Source organism: Barbus barbus, assembly GCF_936440315.1.
Source record: "Barbus barbus genome assembly, chromosome: 49".
NCBI classification, from domain to species: domain Eukaryota; kingdom Metazoa; phylum Chordata; class Actinopteri; order Cypriniformes; family Cyprinidae; genus Barbus; species Barbus barbus.
In genome coordinates, this window is record NC_136727.1 from 775,927 (window position 1) to 797,560 (window position 21,634).

The 21,634-nt window shown below is 36.3% G+C and overlaps 2 protein-coding genes across 6 annotated transcripts; both read left to right on the forward strand.

Annotated features, from left to right (window-relative positions):
* Window positions 1–887: 887 nt before the first annotated feature.
* LOC306867803 (bombesin receptor-activated protein C6orf89 homolog) lies at window positions 888–7,491 on the forward strand. Of its 2 annotated transcripts, none has more exons than XM_079413694.1 (8): window positions 888–1,032; window positions 1,140–1,534; window positions 2,471–2,636; window positions 3,954–4,090; window positions 4,159–4,253; window positions 4,354–4,489; window positions 5,797–5,920; window positions 6,007–7,491. In XM_079413694.1, exons 2-8 carry the CDS (start codon window positions 1,346–1,348, stop codon window positions 6,087–6,089), a joined length of 930 nt encoding a protein of 309 aa, XP_079269820.1. In that variant the 5' UTR covers window positions 888–1,032; window positions 1,140–1,345; the 3' UTR covers window positions 6,090–7,491. The 2 variants fall into 2 exon arrangements, with proteins under 2 accessions (XP_079269820.1, XP_079269821.1); XM_079413695.1 differs by having other exon boundaries at window positions 916–1,032; window positions 5,806–5,920; window positions 6,007–7,136.
* Window positions 7,492–7,587: 96 nt separating this feature from the next.
* On the forward strand, window positions 7,588–19,469 carry LOC306867802 (zinc finger protein 76-like). Of its 4 annotated transcripts, none has more exons than XM_079413691.1 (13): window positions 7,588–7,967; window positions 9,540–9,627; window positions 11,418–11,501; window positions 12,745–12,822; window positions 12,896–13,029; window positions 14,363–14,434; window positions 15,402–15,518; window positions 15,912–16,113; window positions 16,363–16,542; window positions 17,755–17,955; window positions 18,030–18,223; window positions 18,296–18,400; window positions 19,179–19,469. In XM_079413691.1, the coding sequence occupies exons 2-13, from the start codon at window positions 9,552–9,554 to the stop codon at window positions 19,257–19,259; spliced, it is 1,524 nt and encodes a 507-aa protein (XP_079269817.1). In that variant the 5' UTR covers window positions 7,588–7,967; window positions 9,540–9,551; the 3' UTR covers window positions 19,260–19,469. The 4 variants fall into 4 exon arrangements, with proteins under 4 accessions (XP_079269817.1, XP_079269819.1, XP_079269816.1 ...); XM_079413690.1 differs by having other exon boundaries at window positions 7,964–8,269; XM_079413692.1 differs by lacking the exon at window positions 7,588–7,967 and adding an exon at window positions 7,989–9,364.
* Window positions 19,470–21,634: the final 2,165 nt, after the last annotated feature.

The following is a 21,634-nucleotide window of genomic DNA, read 5'->3' on the forward strand; positions in this document are numbered from 1 at the left end:
GTTGGCTCATAAAACGCAAATAAAACATTATGAGAAAACTCACAAATCTGCTGAAGCTGGTTGCCTTAAAATTTTAAGTCGGCTCAAATTATTTATTGTTTTACAGTGTATAAGGCACTTTTTATTCAGGAAAATAGCTCTCAAAATAATATAAAAATAAGTGCTGCGTTACTAGTTTAGTGTTTGTATATTAAAACATATGCAATATTTTCTTCTTTTTTTTAAATGTAATACTACATTAAATTATAAAATGAACGGTATAATAGGTCATTATTTTTAACATGCTTTATAATAATTCTAATATTTTTTTTTATAAATAAATATAAGGCACTTGTGTTTTATTCAGGATAAATATCTCTCAAAATAACATAAAAATAAGTGCTGCATTACTAGTTTAGTGTTTGTATGATAAAATATATTCAATCATTTATTTTTATTTCATTTTTTAAAATGTATTGTTTTGAAACAGACAAAAATGGCGAAATATAATAAATTTTCTTTAAATTAATTAAAACATAACATGCACACATAATATATAAGTATAGAAAAAATAACTATTTGTCTACATAATAAATCATCATATGCAAATAGTTAATAACATTTATGAACTGATTTATGTACATGTACTTATTTTTCTAATAATTCCTGATGTACCGTCAAACTGTACAGTTTGATCAAATCTGCTCTTTTGAGTTAATCTTTAATCAGGTTATGGAGTTTAAACCACTATTCGATCATTTACAACAGCACTTTCGCTTGTTTGTATCCACAAACTACCAACTACATATTTACGCGAATAAACTATAAAGCACCCTAAGTATTTACTCAATCAATAATCTAATTAAAATCAATAACACTATCGCTGATCAATATCTCGTTATCGCGCCGAGCGTGTCGAATCAGCGCTGGCGAACTCGCAGATGAGTGACGCGGCAGCGCGAGAGCAGTGCTAACGCGAACCTGCGAGGGAAATAACTCACGAAACTGCGGGAAATCAGCGTTAAATCACCGATAAACGGCCCGGTGGCGACGGTAAGTCGATTGTTTGTGTTTTAGAGCGCTGCATGTGCGGGAAGCGGCAGACAGAGGCTGTGTTGGAGAGTGTTTTGGTCAGCTGATGACTGGTTTGTGTGTTACAGAGATCTTCAGTCATGAAGGAAAACGCCTTCTCTCGGGATTTAGGATAGAAACACACTATAACACACACACACACACATAATAACACACTGTTTCCACACTCCTCCTCCTGCTGCTGATGAAGATGGTGCTGGTGATGAAGATGAGGCCCTGACACACACACACACACACACACACACACACACACACACACACACACACTGGTATCATGGGCTCGTCTCTCAGCGAGCCCTGCATCTATGATAAGCTGTCGGAGAGCATCGACATCCTCCGGCAGTCTGGATACAGATATGGGATGACCGAGAGCGAGATCGAGAAGTTCATCAAGCAGGTTCTGGAGACTAACGAGCCCCGCAGGGACCCGCCGCAGTTCCCCATCCTGAGGGCCACCGTCAAGGTGCGAGGAGCCAGACCAACCCACTCAACCACACACACACACACACACTCAACCCCACACACACACACACACACTCAACCCCACACACACACACTCAACCACACACACACGCACACACACACACTCAACCATACACACACACACACTCAACCACTCACACTCAACCACACACGCACACACAGACACACACTCAACCATACACACACACACACACACACACAGACACACGCACACACTCAACCACTCACACTCAACCACACACGCACACAGACACACACAGACACACACTCAACCACACACAGACACACGCACACAGATACACACTCAACCATACACACACACTGACACACACACTCACTCTCACACACTCACACTAAACCACACTCACACTAAACCTCACACTCTCACACACACACACACATTATCACATGCATCGTATGTGTATACATCTTATATGTATCCTTTTATATTTACATTTTTATAACCTAAAAAACTAATTTACATGCACAATAATATGTACAGTATTCCTGAAATTTTATCATGATTATTATATTATCATTTTATATTTATATTTGTAATAAATATATTTTCATATGCTTCATATTCTAAATAAATTTAGAATATGAAGCATGTTAAAAATTTATCAGACAGTTGTAGTCTTAAATAATATCACTGCTATCATAATCAAATACATTGCATCATTTTATATGAACATATTTGTGAACATTACTATATATATATATATATATATATATATATATATATATTGTAATTACATTTTATATTATTATAAAAGAATGTATGTATTACAAACATATATATATATATATATATATATATATATATATATATATATATATATATATATATGCATGCATGCATGCAGTATTGGCATGTGTAGCGTGTGTCACAGATTGTGTGTGTGTGTGTGTGCAGCTGCTGCTGGCGCTGGGGGTTCTGCTGATGGCGGTGCTGGTGTTCACGTATCCTCATAGCGCTCCTCTGCTGGACTCCTCGAGCGCAGCCGGACTCAACAGCTCATCTCCTCTCAGTCACGCACGGCTGCTGGAGCTGCCCATCACCAACAAATACAACCTGCACGGTGAGACACGTCACACACCGACACACACCAACACACACCGTCAGACACGCAGTGTTGGGGGAAGTTACTTTTAAAAGTAATTGCAACAAATTTTATTGTTTGGGATAAACCCCTTGAGATGCATCATCTTGTTTTCAAGAGGGTCCTATTACACAAGAATCCAGTATAGAATACAATATAGCGTTACTCCCTAAAAAAGTAACTAGTTATGTTACTTGGTTACTTCTTATGTAAAGTAATGCGTTACGTTACTTTTAAGTTACTAAAATCAAACACAAATGTGTCTTTTCTGATTATTAGTATGGTTCAACTGGATCATCGAAGGTTAATAAAATGGAATTAAATACATAAATAATATTTGTGTTATTTATCATATTTAATTATTACAGGTTTGTATAATATTCTGAGTTTGTATTTGTCTGTTTTTATTGATTTTGAGGAACACTGAATGTGTTTTAGTGCAGGTGAGATGAGTAAATACATGTTGATATTTAGTCTAGAACTACAGTAAGATCATGTAGATATTTAGTCTAGAACTACAGTAAGATCATGTAGATATTTAGTCTAGAACTACAGTAAGATCATGTTGATATTTAGTCTAGAACTACAGTAAGATCATGTTGATATTTAGTCTAGAACTACAGTAAGATCATGATGATATTTAGTCTAGAACTACAGTAAGATCATGTTGATGTTTAGTCTAGAACTACAGTACGATCATGTTGATGTTTAGTCTAGAACTACAGTAAGATCATGTAGATATTTAGTCTAGAACTACAGTAAGATCATGTAGATATTTAGTCTAGAACTACAGTAAGATCATGTAGATATTTAGTCTAGAACTACAGTAAGATCATGTAGATATTTAGTCTAGAACTACAGTAAGATCATGTAGATATTTAGTCTAGAACTACAGTAAGATCATGTAGATATTTAGTCTAGAACTACAGTAAGATCATGTAGATATTTAGTCTAGAACTACAGTAAGATCATGTAGATATTTAGTCTAGAACTACAGTAAGATCATGTAGATATTTAGTCTAGAACTACAGTAAGATCATGATGATATTTAGTCTAGAACTACAGTAAGATCATGTTCACACACAACGCTCTGCACTTACTCCTGATTTCTCTCAACACCAGAGCTGTCACTCAATACATCAGAAACACAGAGACTCAGATATTTCCTTCTAAATTAACAAGTAATGCTTTACTAGTTACTTAAAGTATTCTGATTACGTTACTTGTAATGTGTAATCGCGTCCATCTCAACACCTGTGTGTGTGTGTGTGTGTGTGTGTGTGTGTGTGTGTGTAGGGTTTCATGAGTGGTGGGCGTCTGGTGCGCCTCAGATGCCGCAGGTGAACTGCTCGGCCTGCGCAGATGTGACTGCGGTGCTGGAGCTGACAGCATCTGCAGGGATCAACAGACACACACAGCTGCTGCTGCTCAAGGTACACACACACACACACACACACACTCACAGTGTGTGGTGATGGAGGTTAATGTGTGTGTGTTTCAGGGCGGAGAGTCTCTGTCTCGCCGTGTCTGTCATCTGGAGCAGTTCTCACAGCCGCAGATGCTCACAGCAACACCAGCCAACTTCACCCTGCTCTGGTAACCAGCAGCGCTCTGATTATTAGATGATCGTCAGCATCTGTATCTGTGTGTCTGAAGCTTGTGTGTGTGTGTGTGTGTGTGTGTGTGTGTGTGTCAGGAGTTTCTCGTCCAGTCCCAGAGAGACGCTTCTCCAGTGGTTGTTTCCAGACACTGAGCTCTGCCCTCTGCTGGAGAACACAGGAACAACTCTGCAGCGCTGCCACCTGAGCGACAGACCCAGCACTCAACACAGGGTCAGAACACTGCTTTCTTTATATATATATATATATATATGAGACACACAGCAGGTAAAATAAGTATTGAACACGTCACCATTTTTCCCAGTAAATATATTTCTAAAGGTGCTGCTGACTTGAATTTTTCACCAGATGTCCGTAACAATCCAAGCAATCCATACATGTAAAGAAAACAAAACAAATAAGTTCACAAATGAAGTTCTGTGTAATAAAATGGAATGACAGGGAAAACGTACTGAACTCATGAAGAAAGGGAGGAGCAAGAAGGCATGGAAAGCTAAGACACCGGCAGAAATCTATCAGTAATTAGAAAGCAATCCTGCCCCTCGTCAGTGGAAATTAATATTAGCTGCTTCAGTCCCGACACCTACAGTACCAGGATAAAGATGATCCCAAACACAGCCAAGCAAACTCTCGAATGCTTTCAGAGAAAGAGAATAAAGCTGCTAGAATGGCCAGCCAATCGCCGGACTTGAACCCAATAGAAAATAAGAGCTAAAGGTCAGAGTTCATAGAAGAGACTCACAGATCCTTCAAGAGTTGAAGAGGAAATCACTCTTGAGCAGTGCATGATACTAGTTTCTCCTGCAGGAGGTGTCTTGAATGCTTTAGTACAAAGTATTAAATACATTTCAGTAGTTCAATACTTTTTCCCTGTGTTGTTCAAATTTATTAACATAACTTAATTTCTGAACTTATTTGTTTTATTTGTATGTATGGGTTACGTGGGTTGTTACCAACATCTGGAGAAAATCTCATGTCAACAGCACCTTTAGAAATATATTTACTGGGAAAAATGATGACGTGGTCAATACTTATTTTACCTGCTGTGTGTCTCATATACACACACACACACACACACACACACAGTCAAACCAAAAATGATTCAGACTCCAGATATAATTTTTAATATTTATATATTTTATTAGTGGGTGCAGGACACTGTAGTTTATAAACGTAAACTGTGACGCACATTATACCGATAAAATTTGATATAAAAAATGATTCAGACACTTTGAGCTGAGCATGTTTTGCTGAAGTGTTTTTCTTTAATTGCTAATGTGATCTTTCTCCACCACAGACCGAACTAAATGAAGCGTTGCTTGGTGATTAGTTGAGCTAAACTGGTTTTATCTAATTGTGTTCTTAAATTAAACAGCTATTCAACTGAATTCATTACATACCTTTCTATTAAAGTTTCTATTCGTGATTTTATTAGCATTTTCTAAACTGTTAATGTGAGAAATGCTGAATGAGTGTAGGTTTGACTGAATATAACGCACATCTCTGTGTTGTTGTTGTAGCGTGTGCAGGTGTTGGGCTGGCTGGTGGTGGCCGAGGGCTCTCCGTCGGTGCGTGTTCTTCCCGTCCAGCGATGCCAAAGCCACTGCCGCTCCTTCAGTCTGTGGCTGGAGCCGGGAGACATGGGTAAGACGCATCTCTCAGAGCCGTGAGTTGCAGACGCCGGCCGGAGCGTCTCTTCATTACTGTGCTGCTGCTTCTTCTGTGCGCAGTGCTGGCCGACCCGCGCTACTGGCTGATGGAGCTCTTCCCGTCTGGAGCTCAGAGAGTGCTGTGTGACGGCCCTGTGCTCTGAGACTCTGTGCCACGGATTACATCCGTCCAGACGCCACAGGAAGTGATGTCAGCTCATGGTTTCTCCTTCAGAAGGCGGTGTTTCTGCTGAGCTTCTGTCATGTTTTCTGACGCTCAGAAACACGTTCGCTCGCAAACTTCAAAGAAACTGTATTTTGTTGAAAGAAAATCAAACCTATTTTAGGATATTTTGACATTGCTTTCATGGCGCATTTCGTCCTCATTACTGTATACAAAAAACAATCTCATTACTGTTACAATACAATTAATTAATGTTAATATATAAATTCAACTGTAAATTATTTTTACATTTTATCGTAGTATTTGTTGTACTGACTGAATTTAAATAAGAGAACTATTTCTGAAATACAGTGCTGAGATAATATTTTTGTGATATGGTAATGAGAATAAATATAACTGATATACTGAAAACAAGAATAATTTTATCTGTAGTAAATGAGAACGAGAATTGCTTTTGTTGTTCAGATCATTTTTCCATGTTATGGTAAAAAAAAATGTATGATGGTAATGAGAATTATTTTGTTCAATCTCTTCATAGTATTTTATTTGGTGATGGTAATGAGAATGATCATATTTTTCATTATGGCAATGAGAATGAGGATTTCTGTGTGTATTACGGTAATGAGAACATTTTTTCTGTTATACGGTAATGAGAATAGTTACCTTTTTTGTGTATTACGGTAATGATTGAGAATATTTTGTAATATTATGGTAACAAGAAGTGATCAGGAGAATCAGTTTGAGTCATTATGGTAATGATGGTAAATGTTTTTGCATCACGGTGTCGGAAATGCGTTTTATTGCCATGAATCTTGTTGAAATGTGATCCTCATGTTCCGCGATCAGCCAATCAGAGCACTTTAAATGCTGGCCATCAGCCGATGATGTCATATCCTGGTCGAGCGATGACATCACCGCCGGTGTTTTTCACTCTGTGGAGTTTAATGATTGTAAATAATGAGAATGAGCTGCAGATGTGATTCAGAGATGTATGTTACTGCAGGAGTAAACCAAAGCTGCTGTTCGTAACCCGCTGCGTGTGATTTCAGCTTCTTCTTCGGTGGTGTTTGGAGAGAGAACAGGTGTAATTGACTCTGTTCAGGTGTGAAAGTGTTCAAATAACTACTGATGATTAGATAAGTGTGCATTAGATTGAGTTACACCGAGGCGCAGTCTGTACTTTACTACTTTTTCTTCTTTATTGCCAAAGAAACATCAGTTAGATAGAGTTATTCATTTTAATCTATACTTAAAAAGTAACGTAAAAAAGACAAGGTGCTAAAGTTAATATCAATATTTGCCAGAAATAACTGTTAAACAAGAGTCCTGAGATTATAAAAAAGCTTTTTGAATAGAACAATAAAGGTAAGTTTGTTCTGTATACATTTCATATGTTTGTGAATAACAATTCCTCCACATGAGCTGTATTCTTCCGGTTCCGGGTTATTAAGAGCAGAAACGCGGCGGAAGTGAATGTGGAGGACCGGATGTGAGTCTCGGTGTTGCCGGCAGGTGGCGCTCTGTGGCTCAAACACGCCTCTTTCGATTGAATAGTTGCTATACAAAATTATATCATTATTATTTGTATTGTAATATATTTTTAGTATTTACTAACATATTCATTAACAGAAATAGGAGGAAATCAACAGCCATCATAACAAAACAAGCTTTTTATTTGTCTATACTTTAACCTTTATTATGTCATTTTACCCGTTTAATCAAATACATGTCTGTGTCTTCTTGCAATATATACGTTTTGTTGGAATATATATAAAAAGTTTATGGAAAGATTTGTTTGATGTAGTGTTTGAGCGGCGCGTGATCGAGTGCCGCGGTGCATGCCGGGCCGCTGGCGGTGGTGAGTATCCCAGCCTGCGCTGCTGCTGCTCCGGAGAGAATGATGGGATAGTGGCGGACACACAGCAGCGCTACACACACACACACACACACACATTATTCGCGTTATTCCCGCGCTCTGTCCGTCTATGTGTGTGTTTGTGCGCGTGAGAGAGAGAGCGCGTGACACGAGGCCTGCGGCGCGCGCGCGTCTGTAAACACACTTACAGAAGTACAGCATGCTACAGTATTATCAACTAAATCATGCTCCAGGAGACTTACATGCTGCTCCCGGTTCCTCAAACACACCGCGGTATTACCATGGTAACCGTGCAGAAACATGGTGTACTGTGGTATTCTGTGTGTTGCAGCAGCGCAGATGTGCTGCTTTTAACTTATTTTGACTGTCACCTGGACAGAATGTTGCTTAGCAACAGCACCAGTGTCTACTGGATTTGTTTGGTTGTAGTCAACTTCTGTTGCCAAGCAACGCCAAAAAGTTCGGTCATTTCGCGGCAAAATATCCGCGCAGCAAACACAGAATAACTCATAAAATAATCATATTTGTGTTGATGAACAGGCCGATTTCACCTGACCAGCACTCGCTTTAAACTCCACATCGCCTGCGGAAATTAGATTAATATTGTTATAAGTGGCCTGAAATAAACGCTTTACGCATAAAGTCGTGCTTTCCTCATGTTATTATTTTTTTAAATTCTAGTAAGCGTTCATTTATATTTATTTCAGTTATAGTTTTCGCATGTTTAGTACTTAAACTGTTAAAAAATAAAGTATTGGGTGTTTTGTAATTCGCATTATTTTCTATTCCATGTAATTTTATAAGTACAATAAAATATTTTTAATGAAAATCAACATGAATTAAAGTCAATACAACAAATACTAACGTGATCACAAAAAAATTAAATAATAATGTTTTTGCATTGTGATAATGGCAATTTGGGAGAAAAAAATAATTCATTATCATTCAATATAATCATTTATAAAATAATTTAGCAGTTATTGCTTTTATTTATTTAGACAGATAGAAGAATAATGTATTTTATTACAACAGTAATTTTTTGTTATTAAAATCTGGATAAATTAAAGTCATTTTAACAAATACTGCCATGATCAACAAAATACAATTTTAATAATAATTAATTTTATGCAAACAATTATGAGAATTTGGGGGGAAATCAGCTTCATTAGCATTAAAACAGTGTTGGAATCTTGAACCTAATGAGCCTAAAATGCTGAATATAAATGAAAAATGCACAGTAGGTTAGTTAGTTAGTGCGGTGAAATATGCACTGTATGTGAAGTGCCTCTCGCACAGAATCACTGTAAAACCAAGCAGGTTCATTCTCAACATTTTGCACAATTGTGTGGATTTTGCCGACGACAATTCCCCGAATAACGGTAAATGTTGCCAAGATGGTGCCTGAAATCTAAACGCTTCACATATTTGAAATAAAACTCAATCCTTCTAAAAATTTTCAAATTGTTATTAGCAGCTGTATTTGAGGTGTGAGGTATGATGACTGTAGGTGTGTGAGGTGATGAGTTGTTTAGGCTGTAATGTGTGTGTGTTCAGAGCTGCAGTGAGATGATGGAGGGTTTGGGGCTTCAGGCCGTGGCTCTGAGCGATGGATCCACCGCTTACATACAGCAGACCATCAGCGGTGAGACAATCTCATGCACATATTAGTATTATAACTAGTGCTGTCAAACGATTAATCGCATCCAAAATAAAAGTTATTGTTTGCATAATATATGAGTGTGTACTGTGTATATTTATTATGTATATAAATACAAAAACACATGCATGTATATATTTCAGGAAAATGTTATGTTTATATATTAAATATATTTATATGTAATATTTAATATAATAATATAAATATATATACATGTAAATGTATACTGTATGTGTGTGTATTTATATATACATAATAAATATACACAGTACACACTAGCGATGTAATCGATAAGAGCTATCGATGGTCGATTAATTAGTTTCATTTTGGGGTGCGTGCGGCTCGTGCAAACATCTGTGAGTGAGCTGGGTCTTACACAAAAATAATTTACTAATGTACAAACTACGCTTTTAATGTGATCCAAACTTTAAAAGTACATTAAAACAGATACAATACAAAGGTATTTTGTATTGAAATGTAGTATTAAGTCATGTTCAATTATAATTTCCCTAGATAATTGTTGCATATCGGGCACTTCGCTTTGGACAGATACTATAGAGGCTATTCGTTCATACAACTTGTTAATTCGTTCCTACGACATATTAATCTGTGGCCACTGTCCAGGTTTCATTACTTTGTTCCTAGAAAACCCATGAATTTAAATGCGGGAGCAAGTTAAGTCATAGTAACGAATTCTTAATTCATGGCCACGAAATCTTTCATTTCCCCACTGATGCGAAAACAGTGATTAAAACAACAATAAAATAAACCTGCGAATCTAGAGGGTGAGACGGTGAGGATTTAGGAAAAGAAACAATAAATAATATTAAATTCGTGACCATCTGGCAAAACAGAACACAAAGCCGCATACAGCTTGATTTAAATGCGCTCGAACGGCATCCAAAAGCATGGTCGTGATGTAGCATTTGCCTGCTAAACAATTATTTCTCTTATTAACAGAGCTTTGTGCCTCACTTGTGTCATAATACTGGCATTCAAATGTTTCAGATGGGTAACAGTGTGTTTGCCGTAGCAACGCCGGTGGATCACGTCACAGCCCCACGCGCCGTACTTGCGTTTGGGATCATTTTATTTTAAATCCCGATAATGTCAATTGCAAACATTGCGACGATGTTTTAAAATAGAACAACCAGCACCATGAAAGCATTTAAAAAGGTGCATTCAGCGGTCTCCGTGACAGAATATGAAACAGCCCACAAAGTATAATGATCCCGTGCGTAACTACAGCGCGCTCTCTTCATTTTATCAAATGATCATAATCACAGCCATTCATTTTAATATCCTGCTACTAGCCTTTTACTCAGACTAAAAACCCCTTTCATTCGGATGAGGACGCTGGCGTTTTGAGTGGCATTTGCACATCCTGTCATGCCGGTGACTAAGCTACTGCAATAGACTGTATTAAGGTTAACGATTAATCGATTAATTGATCGCTAATTTAAACAACGATCGATTGTGGAAATGATGGAAAATTGACATCCCTAGTACACACACATATATTATGCAAACAAAAACTATTATTTTGGATGCAATTAATCGCGATTAATCGATTGACAGCACTATTTTTTTTAATGTCATTTTAAAGGCTATTGTTCGCTTAGGTCTATTTTTATTTTCAATTACTCGATTAATCATCAGAATAATCGTCCGATTACTCGATTAATCATCAGAATAATAGACCGGTTACTCGATTACCCAAATAAATGTTAGTGACAGCCCTGGTGTAAGAGATGTGATGGTGTTGTGATGTTCAGATGGGAGTCTAATGGAGGGAAACACGGTTCAGCTGGAGGACGGGACCACGGCGTTCATTCAGCACGTCAGCGTCCAGCAGAAAGGTGTGTGTGACGCCGCTGAGCAAGTGTGATACCAAAGCCCCTTTCAAGGACAGTCTGTTCACTCAGCGGCCATATTTGCAATGCCTCCGGGCAGCTCATACAAGACCAAGTCCTATCTAAATGAATGAATCCTGAAATCTCTGATAGGAACTCACAATTAAATTACACGTTTCAAATCAGCGTCAAAATCTGAAATGAACTGCCACATGAATGTTGTTGCTTATGTTCTTATAACAGCCAATGTGCAGTTATAACGTGCTTAAGACTGTTCATTTGCATTGGCTGGTCTGCGGTTTCTATGGGAACCAGAGCTTCTAAAGCCCCGTTCACACCAAAGACGACAACGAGATAAAACTATATACACACAAAAATGTTTTGTAAACCCATCAAAATAAAGTTTAGCTTGAAGACATTGAGCAGAAATACATTACTATTGTTCAGCAGAATGTACACAATACTACTATTAAAATTATTAAATCCTTATTTTTTTAAAGGAATGATCATACAGTACTTTTTTAACATTTTCATTGTAATTCTAAATATTTTAATTAATGAAAAGATAACTTTAATATTTTATGCATTCATTTGATATCTAAAAAAAATGTAATTACACAACAAACTATTTCTGAGGAAAAACATTTAATAAGGCTATTGTAAGAATAAATTAAACTTGTTTGTATGCATTCAAATAATTAAACATGCTAAAACACAGAATTTGGTAAATAAAACAAGGTGGGAAAAAATTAATTGTTAAACTTTTAATAAATTGATGTTAAATTGCTTAGGTTTAATGATTTTAATTAATTACACATGCTTTTTGATTAATACAACTTAATTTAAACTAGTGCTGTCAAACGATTAATCACGATTAATCGCATCCAAAATAAAAGTTTTTGTTTGTATAATATATGTGTTTATTATGTATATATAAATACACACACATTCATGTATATATTTAAGAAAAATATTATGTTTATATATTTATATATAATATAAAATATAAGCATAAAAATATATAAATGTATAAACAAGTGTATATTTTCTAAATATATACATGCATGTGTGTGTATTTATATATACATAATATACACAGTACACACATATATTATGTAAACATTTATTTTGGATGTGATTAATCATTTGACAGCACTACTTTAACCATTAAAAAGCAGTCCAGAAAATTAAAGTGTTTCATAGGACCCTACTATAGATGTGTTTGGTGATACTCAGAGTGTGTGTTTAGAGTCGCTGGCGTTTGAGGACGGTCAGGCGGTGCAGTTGGAGGACGGGACCACGGCCTTCATTCACCACACACCTAAAGGTGCCCATACGCTAACACGCTTACATACACGAGTACCTGAGCGCGCTTGACCTCTGACCTCTGTGTGTGACAGACGGCTTCGACCCCGGCGCCGTGGAGGCCGTTCAGCTGGAGGACGGCAGCACAGCGTACATCCACCACCAGACGGGCGGCGCTGTGGAGCTAAACGCCGAAGCCATCGCTACGCTGGAGAGCTACGCTAGCAAGGTCTGACCACACATACGTGACATGCTCAACGCTAGCCCTGATTTTTAGGGTTGGGTATCAAAAACCGGTTCTAAATTTCCAAGATTTCGATTCTGTTAAATGATTCCTTAATGATTCTAAAGTGATTTAAAACGATTTAAGTGCAGGAACGGAAAGAAATTGCATTTCCACGGCAGAAAAGGTTGTTAGGACGGAAAACGCGGACGGAATTGTGGAATCCAGTCATAAAAACAGACTGTACAGTTTAACACGGAAACTCCACCATCTGTCATGTCACTAAATGAGGCTGTAAATACATGAACAACCTCTCCAGAACTGCTCTGAGAGTCACTTCATGAGTGTTTAACCCTTTCATTTCAGTAAAACTAGCGTTATATGTATACACGGCAACCCGTCAAAATAAAAGTTCGGTTGAAGACATTGTGGCAGAACTGTATTACGATCCTTCAGTAGAATGTAAATAATACGGCTGGGCTACTACTGTTGAGAAATTAATACAATTATTTTTAAGGAACAATCACACAATGTTTCTTCCATGTTTTAATTTGACTACAAAATCCCATTTATTGGCCAAGAAATGTTTTTATGCCTTCATTTGATAACCAGAAAAATGTAAATAAACAACAGAATTTCATAAGGCTGTTGTAATAATAAATAAAAATGTTATGCATTCAAATAATTAGACATGCTAAAACAGAATTTGGTAACAATAAGGTGTAAAAATAAATAAAACGGTTCATAGGGCCCTAAACGTAATTTTTGTTAGTCTTTTAATAAACTGATGTTAAATTATTTATTAAAATCATGAAACATATATTATACATGCTTTTTGATGAATAAACTTCAATTTAACCATTAAAAAGGAAAAATTAAAATGGAATCCAGAAAAATTAAAATGGAAAAAAACGGAATTTGGAAAAAATAAAGCAGATTTCATAGGATGGGTGGTTCCGAGCTGGAACTGACTTTCATATTTAATAACCAGTACGCAGAAAACTACGTCAGTAGATCATCATAAACACAGCAAAGTAAACAGATGAGAAGGAAAATGCAGTATTACAGTATTTTCTGTCATCAATAATAACAAAAGAAAATCATTGACTGATCCTGAGAGAATAACTTTAATAACTTATATAATCTATATTTGAACTATGCAGTGTTTCTGTAGCTGAAATCTGCTTCAGTTGTATTTATTTATGCTGTTGCTAATTGATTAGTTTGTTCCTATTTTATTACTGACTGTTTACCTGACTTTAACACTTTAATATTTGAGATGTATATTAGTCTAGTTGTTTTATACGTTCATAACTGGTGTTTGATTTGATGTGCTCAGCTGCCGGGGTCAGAGGTCGAGGTCGATGAAAACATGGAGCACACAAATGGAGCGGAGCAGACCAGCATACAGGTGTGTGATAGACAGACTGACCAATTATTCATTTCACTTATTTCTGTTTATTCATTTAAATAGATTGATCATTTATTTACATTATTATTATTATTATTTTAAACTAATTGTTTTACATTTATTAATTTAGATCAATCATTTATTTATTTTATTTGTTTAGACAGATAAATGGATAATGTATTGATTTTACTTATGTATATATTCAGATAGATTGATAATTTACTAATTTTATTATTTAAAACAATTATTAACTTTGCTTATTTAGATTGATAACTGATTTTATTTACCAATGTTTATATAGATAATTGATTTGTATTAGTTTATTTAGATAGATAGCCAGATAGATTGCTAATTTACTCATTTGCTTTATTTAGATAATTTATAGATTTTATTCATTAGTTTTTTTAAGTGTCATTTTATTTATTTTTAATACTATTATAGTATTTATTCATATTTTTAAATAGGTTTTATTTTCATATTTTCAGTTTTTATTTTCATTTTACTTGGTTTTTATTATTTTATTATTTACTTTTTTTATTTATATTTGTTTCAGTTTACCGATTTTAGTAATTAAACTTAAACCTACTTATTTCATATGATAAAATATAACTTTATTTAGCTCTAAAACAAGAGTACTTTAGTCTAATTTGATTATATCTTGGATTTAGATGGAAACACTACAAATTCATTATACAGCGCATGATTTGATTCATTTAGTTTCTAAGGCAACATTTCTAACTTTTGACAAACTAATGTTCAAGTTTTTAATTTTTTGTTTGTTTTTTTTATTTTATTTCATCTTTATTTCAATTGCCGAAAGCATTTTTTTATAGTTTTAGTTAACAATAACAATACTGCTTTGTTTATATAGATAGTTTATTTGTTTAATTTACATTAATTAGTTTATTTAAACAGATAGATGCTGTGTTTGTATATAATTGTCAATATAACGTGTGTTGTTCCTCAGCTGATGTTTGAGGGGAAGGTCTGGAGCTCCGGTAAAGTCCAGCAGGCCGGAGAGAAGAGTTTCCGCTGTGGACACACGGGCTGCGGCCGATATTACACCACAGCACACCATCTGAAGGTACAGAGCTTCCCACAATGCACTGGGGCAGAGCAGGCCTCTAGAGTCTCACAGCTGTCAAAAGTTTACACCCCCCTTTCAGAATCTGCAAAATGTTAATTATTTTAAATAAGAGAGATCATACAAAATGCATGTTATTGTTTATTTAGTACTGACCTGAGTAAGATATTTCACATAAAAGACGTTTACATGTAGTCCACTAGAGAAAATAAAAAAATGACCTTGTTCAAAAGTTTACATCCCCTTGATTCTTAATGCTTAGGTCAGTACTAAATAAACAATAACATGCATTTTGTATTGACCCCTCCAATGTTGGTAAAATAATTAACATTTTGCAGATTCTAAAAGGGGGCTGTAAACTTTTGACCTCAACAGTATGTGTGTGTGTCGCAGGTGCACGAGCGCTCGCACACGGGTGACCGTCCGTACCGATGCGAAGTGCCATCCTGCGCTAAAGCCTTCGCCACCGGGTACGGGCTCAAGAACCACCTGCGCACGCACACGGGCGAGAAACCCTACAAATGCCCCGAGGACATGTGCTACAAAGCCTTCAAAACCTCTGGAGACCTGCAGAAGCACGTGCGCACGCACACCGGTACGAGTTTCCATTGATATCCTCAACTTGATTGCACAGATACTATTTAAACTGAACTGAGCTGGATGATAAAATCATTTAATTCAACGATGAACTGCCTTTAACTGAAAATTGAGTGTTTACTATTGCCCTTTTGCATTATTGACACACTATTTTGCTATTTAATACTGTAAAGCTGCTTTGACACAATCTGTATGGTTAAAAGCGCTATAAAAAATACTCAGCGACCTAACTGTGTTTCTCTCGCAGGCGAGAAGCCGTTTAAGTGTCCGTTCGAGGGCTGCGGACGCTCCTTCACCACCTCCAACATTCGTAAGGTTCATATGCGAACGCACACGGGCGAGCGGCCATACTTGTGTCCGGAGCCGTCCTGCGGAAGAGCCTTCGCCAGCGCAACTAACTACAAGAACCACATGAGGATACACACCGGTAACACAGTGCTCACATGTACTGCTCTAATAATTCCAATAGGAATCTGCGCGATTGGGAATTTTGCACAAACGGCGAAAAGGTTCCCAGCACAGATTTCGCTCCAGTTCATGTTGGTCACGTGAATTTGATGAGTTGACCACCAGAGAGCTGATTGATTTGAAAGTGACTTCATACATTGTTACATTGTTGACCTGCGAATTTCACAAATGTGAACTCAACTTGGGACGATAGCTATAACAGTAATGATAAAGGTTTGAAAATCATTCTAATTCTTTGATAAAAGGGAATAATGAAACAGTATCATTGGAATCACTTTAAGAAGTACTGTATTTTTATATTTTCAGTTTTTATTTTACTTTGAGTTTTACAAATTTTGTTATGTGCTTGTTCTTTATAATATTTCTGTTTCTACGTTTTAGTTTTAATAATATTATTACTTCAAATTCAACTTTTTTTCAGTAATTTACGATTGTATTTTTTTCTCCCAGCTGATGAACGATAAAAATATTCAGAGCCTATCAGAATCCTTCCGACTTCAGAGAGCTGCAGGATTTAAAGTGACAGACCACAAAACTGCAGCGTTACTGTGGGCGATAATTTAGTTATCGTCATAGCTATCTTTATAAGTACCTGCCTTCATATACGTGACTTTATACTTCAAAGTGACTTTATACATTGCTACACTGTTGACAGTGGACCTTTTTTACATGTAAAATTTCACTAATGCGAACACAACTTAAGTGTTAAGGCCCGATCACACCAAAAATTGACTATAAAAATAATTGTTAAAAATCGTTCTAATTCTTTGAGAATAGTGAACCTCACGATACGAAGGAATCACTTTCAGAACTATTTACTTCTTTTTACATTTTATATATTCAGTTTTGTTTTTGTTTTTTACTTTAGGTAATTTTGCAATGTGCTTGTCATTTTCCTTTGTATTGCATTTTTATATTTCTGTTTCCTAGATTCAATTTATATTCAGTTTTAAATTTAGCAATTTTAGTATTTCAATTTAAACTTATTTTTCTTAGTTGCGATTTTTCCAGCTGATGTACGACTTCTAAAGAGCTCAAGCATTTAAAGCGACAGGCAACAAAACTGCAACATGCTTATTTATAATAAACAGAGCGTTATCATGTGTTGGTATGGATGTTAACATTAGTTATCGGTCTTTAGTGTGTTTCATCGTTCTGTTTGCTGTCTCAGGTGAGAAGCCGTATCTGTGTACGGTTCCCGGCTGTGGGAAGAGTTTCACGGAGTACTCCAGTCTTTATAAGCATCACGTGGTTCACACGCACTGTAAGCCGTACACCTGCAGCCACTGCGGGAAGACCTACAGACAGACGTCCACGCTGGCCATGCACAAGCGCACCGCGCACGGAGACTTCGACACCGTGGAGGACGCCGGTACGTCTTTCTCTTATTTTGAGTGACTTACTTTCACTGAATTCGAAGGCACTTACGAACAATTTCGCGTGCAGATGCAGAGGTTTTCGAGGCGTCGCCGCAGGACGCCGAGCAGAGCGAATGTGATGCCAAAGTCACCATGGAAACCGATGACAACATCAGCTCACACCTGCAGGTGCTCGGCACGGCCGTCACCATGGTCACCCAGGATGAAACCAGCAGCGAGCAGCAGCTCACCATGGTTACGGATGGCAAAGAGCTGCAGCCGGTGGGTGTTATGGGATGGACGGTGTTGTGTGGTCATCAGAGCTCAAATCACTAACTGTGTTCGATCCTGCAGGTTGCTATAGTAACGTCAAACGGCATCATGACTGAAGTGAACGCGTCGCCATACCAGCAGGTGGCGCTGCTAGCAACAGAAAACGGCACACAGATTGCAGTACAGGTATGAAACACAGCTAATTACTACAATACTACACACTAAACGTACGTCAGTGGGGATGGGATAGTTCATACCTTCAAGTATGTTTGTGTTTACATGTAACATTTTAGCCAAAATAACCAGAGGCGGACAGTAGTGAGGTGTTTTTACTCTGCTTTAAAACTACTGTTTTTTTTTTTTAGAATACTTTACTTCATAACATTCCAAAGCATAATATTGTACTTTTTACTGTACTTTTCATATTAAATATCATACTTAATTACATTACAAATCTTTACTTTCTTTCTTTTACTGAAGTAATTCAAAGATTTACTTGAGTATAAGAAAGTACTATATTTTTACTGTTCTTAAGTATCAAAGGTAAAACTTTTATTAATGAAATATAGCGCAGTAAAAAGTATGAGATTGTTCTTTGGAAAGAAGAAAAACACTACAGACACTTTTTAAATTGACTTGAGTAAAGTAAAAATACTTCAGTACTGTCCGCCTCTCAAAATAACTACCTTAAACTTATCTTCTATTTGCGGTTTTGGCCTCATATTGATCGCTGTGTTTGTGTAAAGTTAACACAAATGATCAAAAACTTGAAAATTAAAATTTTATCGTAAATAGTACGCCATATTGACATAGTGTTTTAACATAATCATTTTGAAACAAAAAAAAAGACTTATAGTATGCCAATTTATTTGACTCAAGAAAAGCTATATAATATGATTGTAGTTTGTACAGTATATAGTGAGGATGTGTTGTTGAGCTGTTTGTGTTGTGTATATATATGCAGTTAGAAGACCAGCAGACGTTAGAGGAGGCGATCACCATGGCAACAGCAGCGATTCAGTACAGACTGACCTCAGATCAGTGATGACCTCACAGAACCATCACTTCGTTAGTTTCTTTAACGAGTAGCGTGTATGAGAATGAGTTTCTGCAGTCTTAAAGGGCCTTTTTTACCTGCTTTGAGCCAGTAAGATGAAAAATAAAAATGTATATTTGTTAATAAATAAGCTTTATCCATTAACTCTTTGTGAAATGTGTTTTTTAAATGATTAAATGACGAAAACCAGAACGAGAGAAAATTATTGTCTTCGCTGATCGATCCAAACAGGACATCATTTAATCGTATTTTGCAGAATATTCTTATTAAAATGTCTTTATTTTCTTCTTACGATAATGGGATTATTTATGTTGGCTTTGTATTGTATTTGTGAAAAAGGCACATCCAAACTGATTTTCGTCCTCATATTTCATTTTAGCGGCTTAATGTGAGAAATATTATACATGTGTATCGCTAGAAAAACTTTATTAATCCTCACTGAGGTAAAAGCCGTTAGAAGACGCGCGCTGTTTTTGATTTGAATCTCCCGCTAAATCAGTGAGAACAGCAGTGACGTTATTCAATATGGCGGTTCTCAAAAAAAACAAACAAACTAAAAATTACAGGAATGAGTTTATTTACTCGCCTAAGCGCCTTTCATTCGCATTCGTCTCTCGTTCATGGCTGCAGTACTGTAATGTGTCCAGCAGAGGTCAGCAGATTTACTCAAACTACAGTTTGCTCATTATATTATCACTGAACTACAGAAACTTTACTATGTGTTTGTTTACACTAACAGAACCTCCAAGAATAACACATATTTACAGAAATAAATGAGGACCTACCAGTTAATAATGACTACAAACTACCCAAATACTAACCTTTATTTTTTTTTTTTACTTTTTAAAATGTTTGCCTCAGTTGAAGTGACAAATATGAACAAATATTGAGATATGTTTAACAGCTTCTTTACTGTTTTTTTATGTTTTTCCACAATTTGTGTTGAATCAAAGACTATAGATGTATTTCCGTGTTTTACAGCAGTTCACACACACACACACACACACTCATATAAACACACACACACACACACACTCATATAAACACACACACACTCATATAAACACACACACACACACACACTCATATAAACACACGCACACACACACACACACACTCATATAAACACACGCACACACACACACTCATATAAACACACACACACACTCATATAAACACACACACACACACTCATATAAACACACACACACACATACTCATATAAACACACACACACACACACACTCATATAAACACACACACACACACACTCATATAAACACACACACACACACACACACACTCATATAAACACACACACTCATATAAACACACACACACACACACACACACACTCATATAAACACACACACTCATATAAACACACACACACATACATGTTCTCAGTTCTCCCTCGACAACAGTCTCTGATTGGCTGAGCTGCTGTGATGTCAGCCAGTGACGAGAGGGGGCAGAAAAAAAAAACAGTGGTTTTGGGGTTTCCTCCACAACACTGACTGGAAACATCTCTGTGTGTGTGTGTGTGTGTGTGTGTGTGTGTGTGTGTGTGTGTGTGTGTGTGTGTGTGTGTGTAAGCCGCTGTAGTAGGTTGTGTGAAGCGCTAAGTGCCTCTAAATCTGTGTGAGTTTAGTCCTTCGGCTCTTTTAGGCCTATTTGTGTTTGAAAACACAAGCGTCTAAAACAGGAAATACTCTGAATTCTGGGCTGATCTCTTCCTGTCACGACCGGTGATCAGGTACATGGGCCGAACGAATCACGAAACTTCACTTTAGAGTCTCAGATGTTGCTTTCTCGCAGCTCAGGACACTTCATTGAGTTCTCAGTTGAGTTTCGTTGACGTTTCACGAGTCAGTAGCTGTCGAACAATAAACGTCTATACGGCTATAAATTTAAAGTAAAACACTGATGTTTTATTATTACTATTACTAGTATTTTAGTATATATTATTTATGTTATTACTTATTATGCAATGTAATGCGCTTTTGTCGTTTTAATTCATTATTTTACATTATTTCTTTATTTTATTTTAGTTTTAGCAATTTAAATTGTTGAAATAAAATGCAATAATAGTTGAAAAAACGTTTCTGTTTTAAATTAATTAAAAGAAATATTGCCTTGGCTACAATAAGTTGAAATATTAAAGTATTAAAGATTATTCAAACTAAAACGGAAATATAATAAATATATATTTTTAAAAAATGACAAAAGCACATAAATGACTAAAACTAAAATCAGAAATGTAACTGAGAATAAGTTGAAACTGAAATATTAAAACTTATAGTTAACAATAACATAGAGAGAGTATCTCATAATTAGTTTTGATTATTTAGTACTTTTGTTAT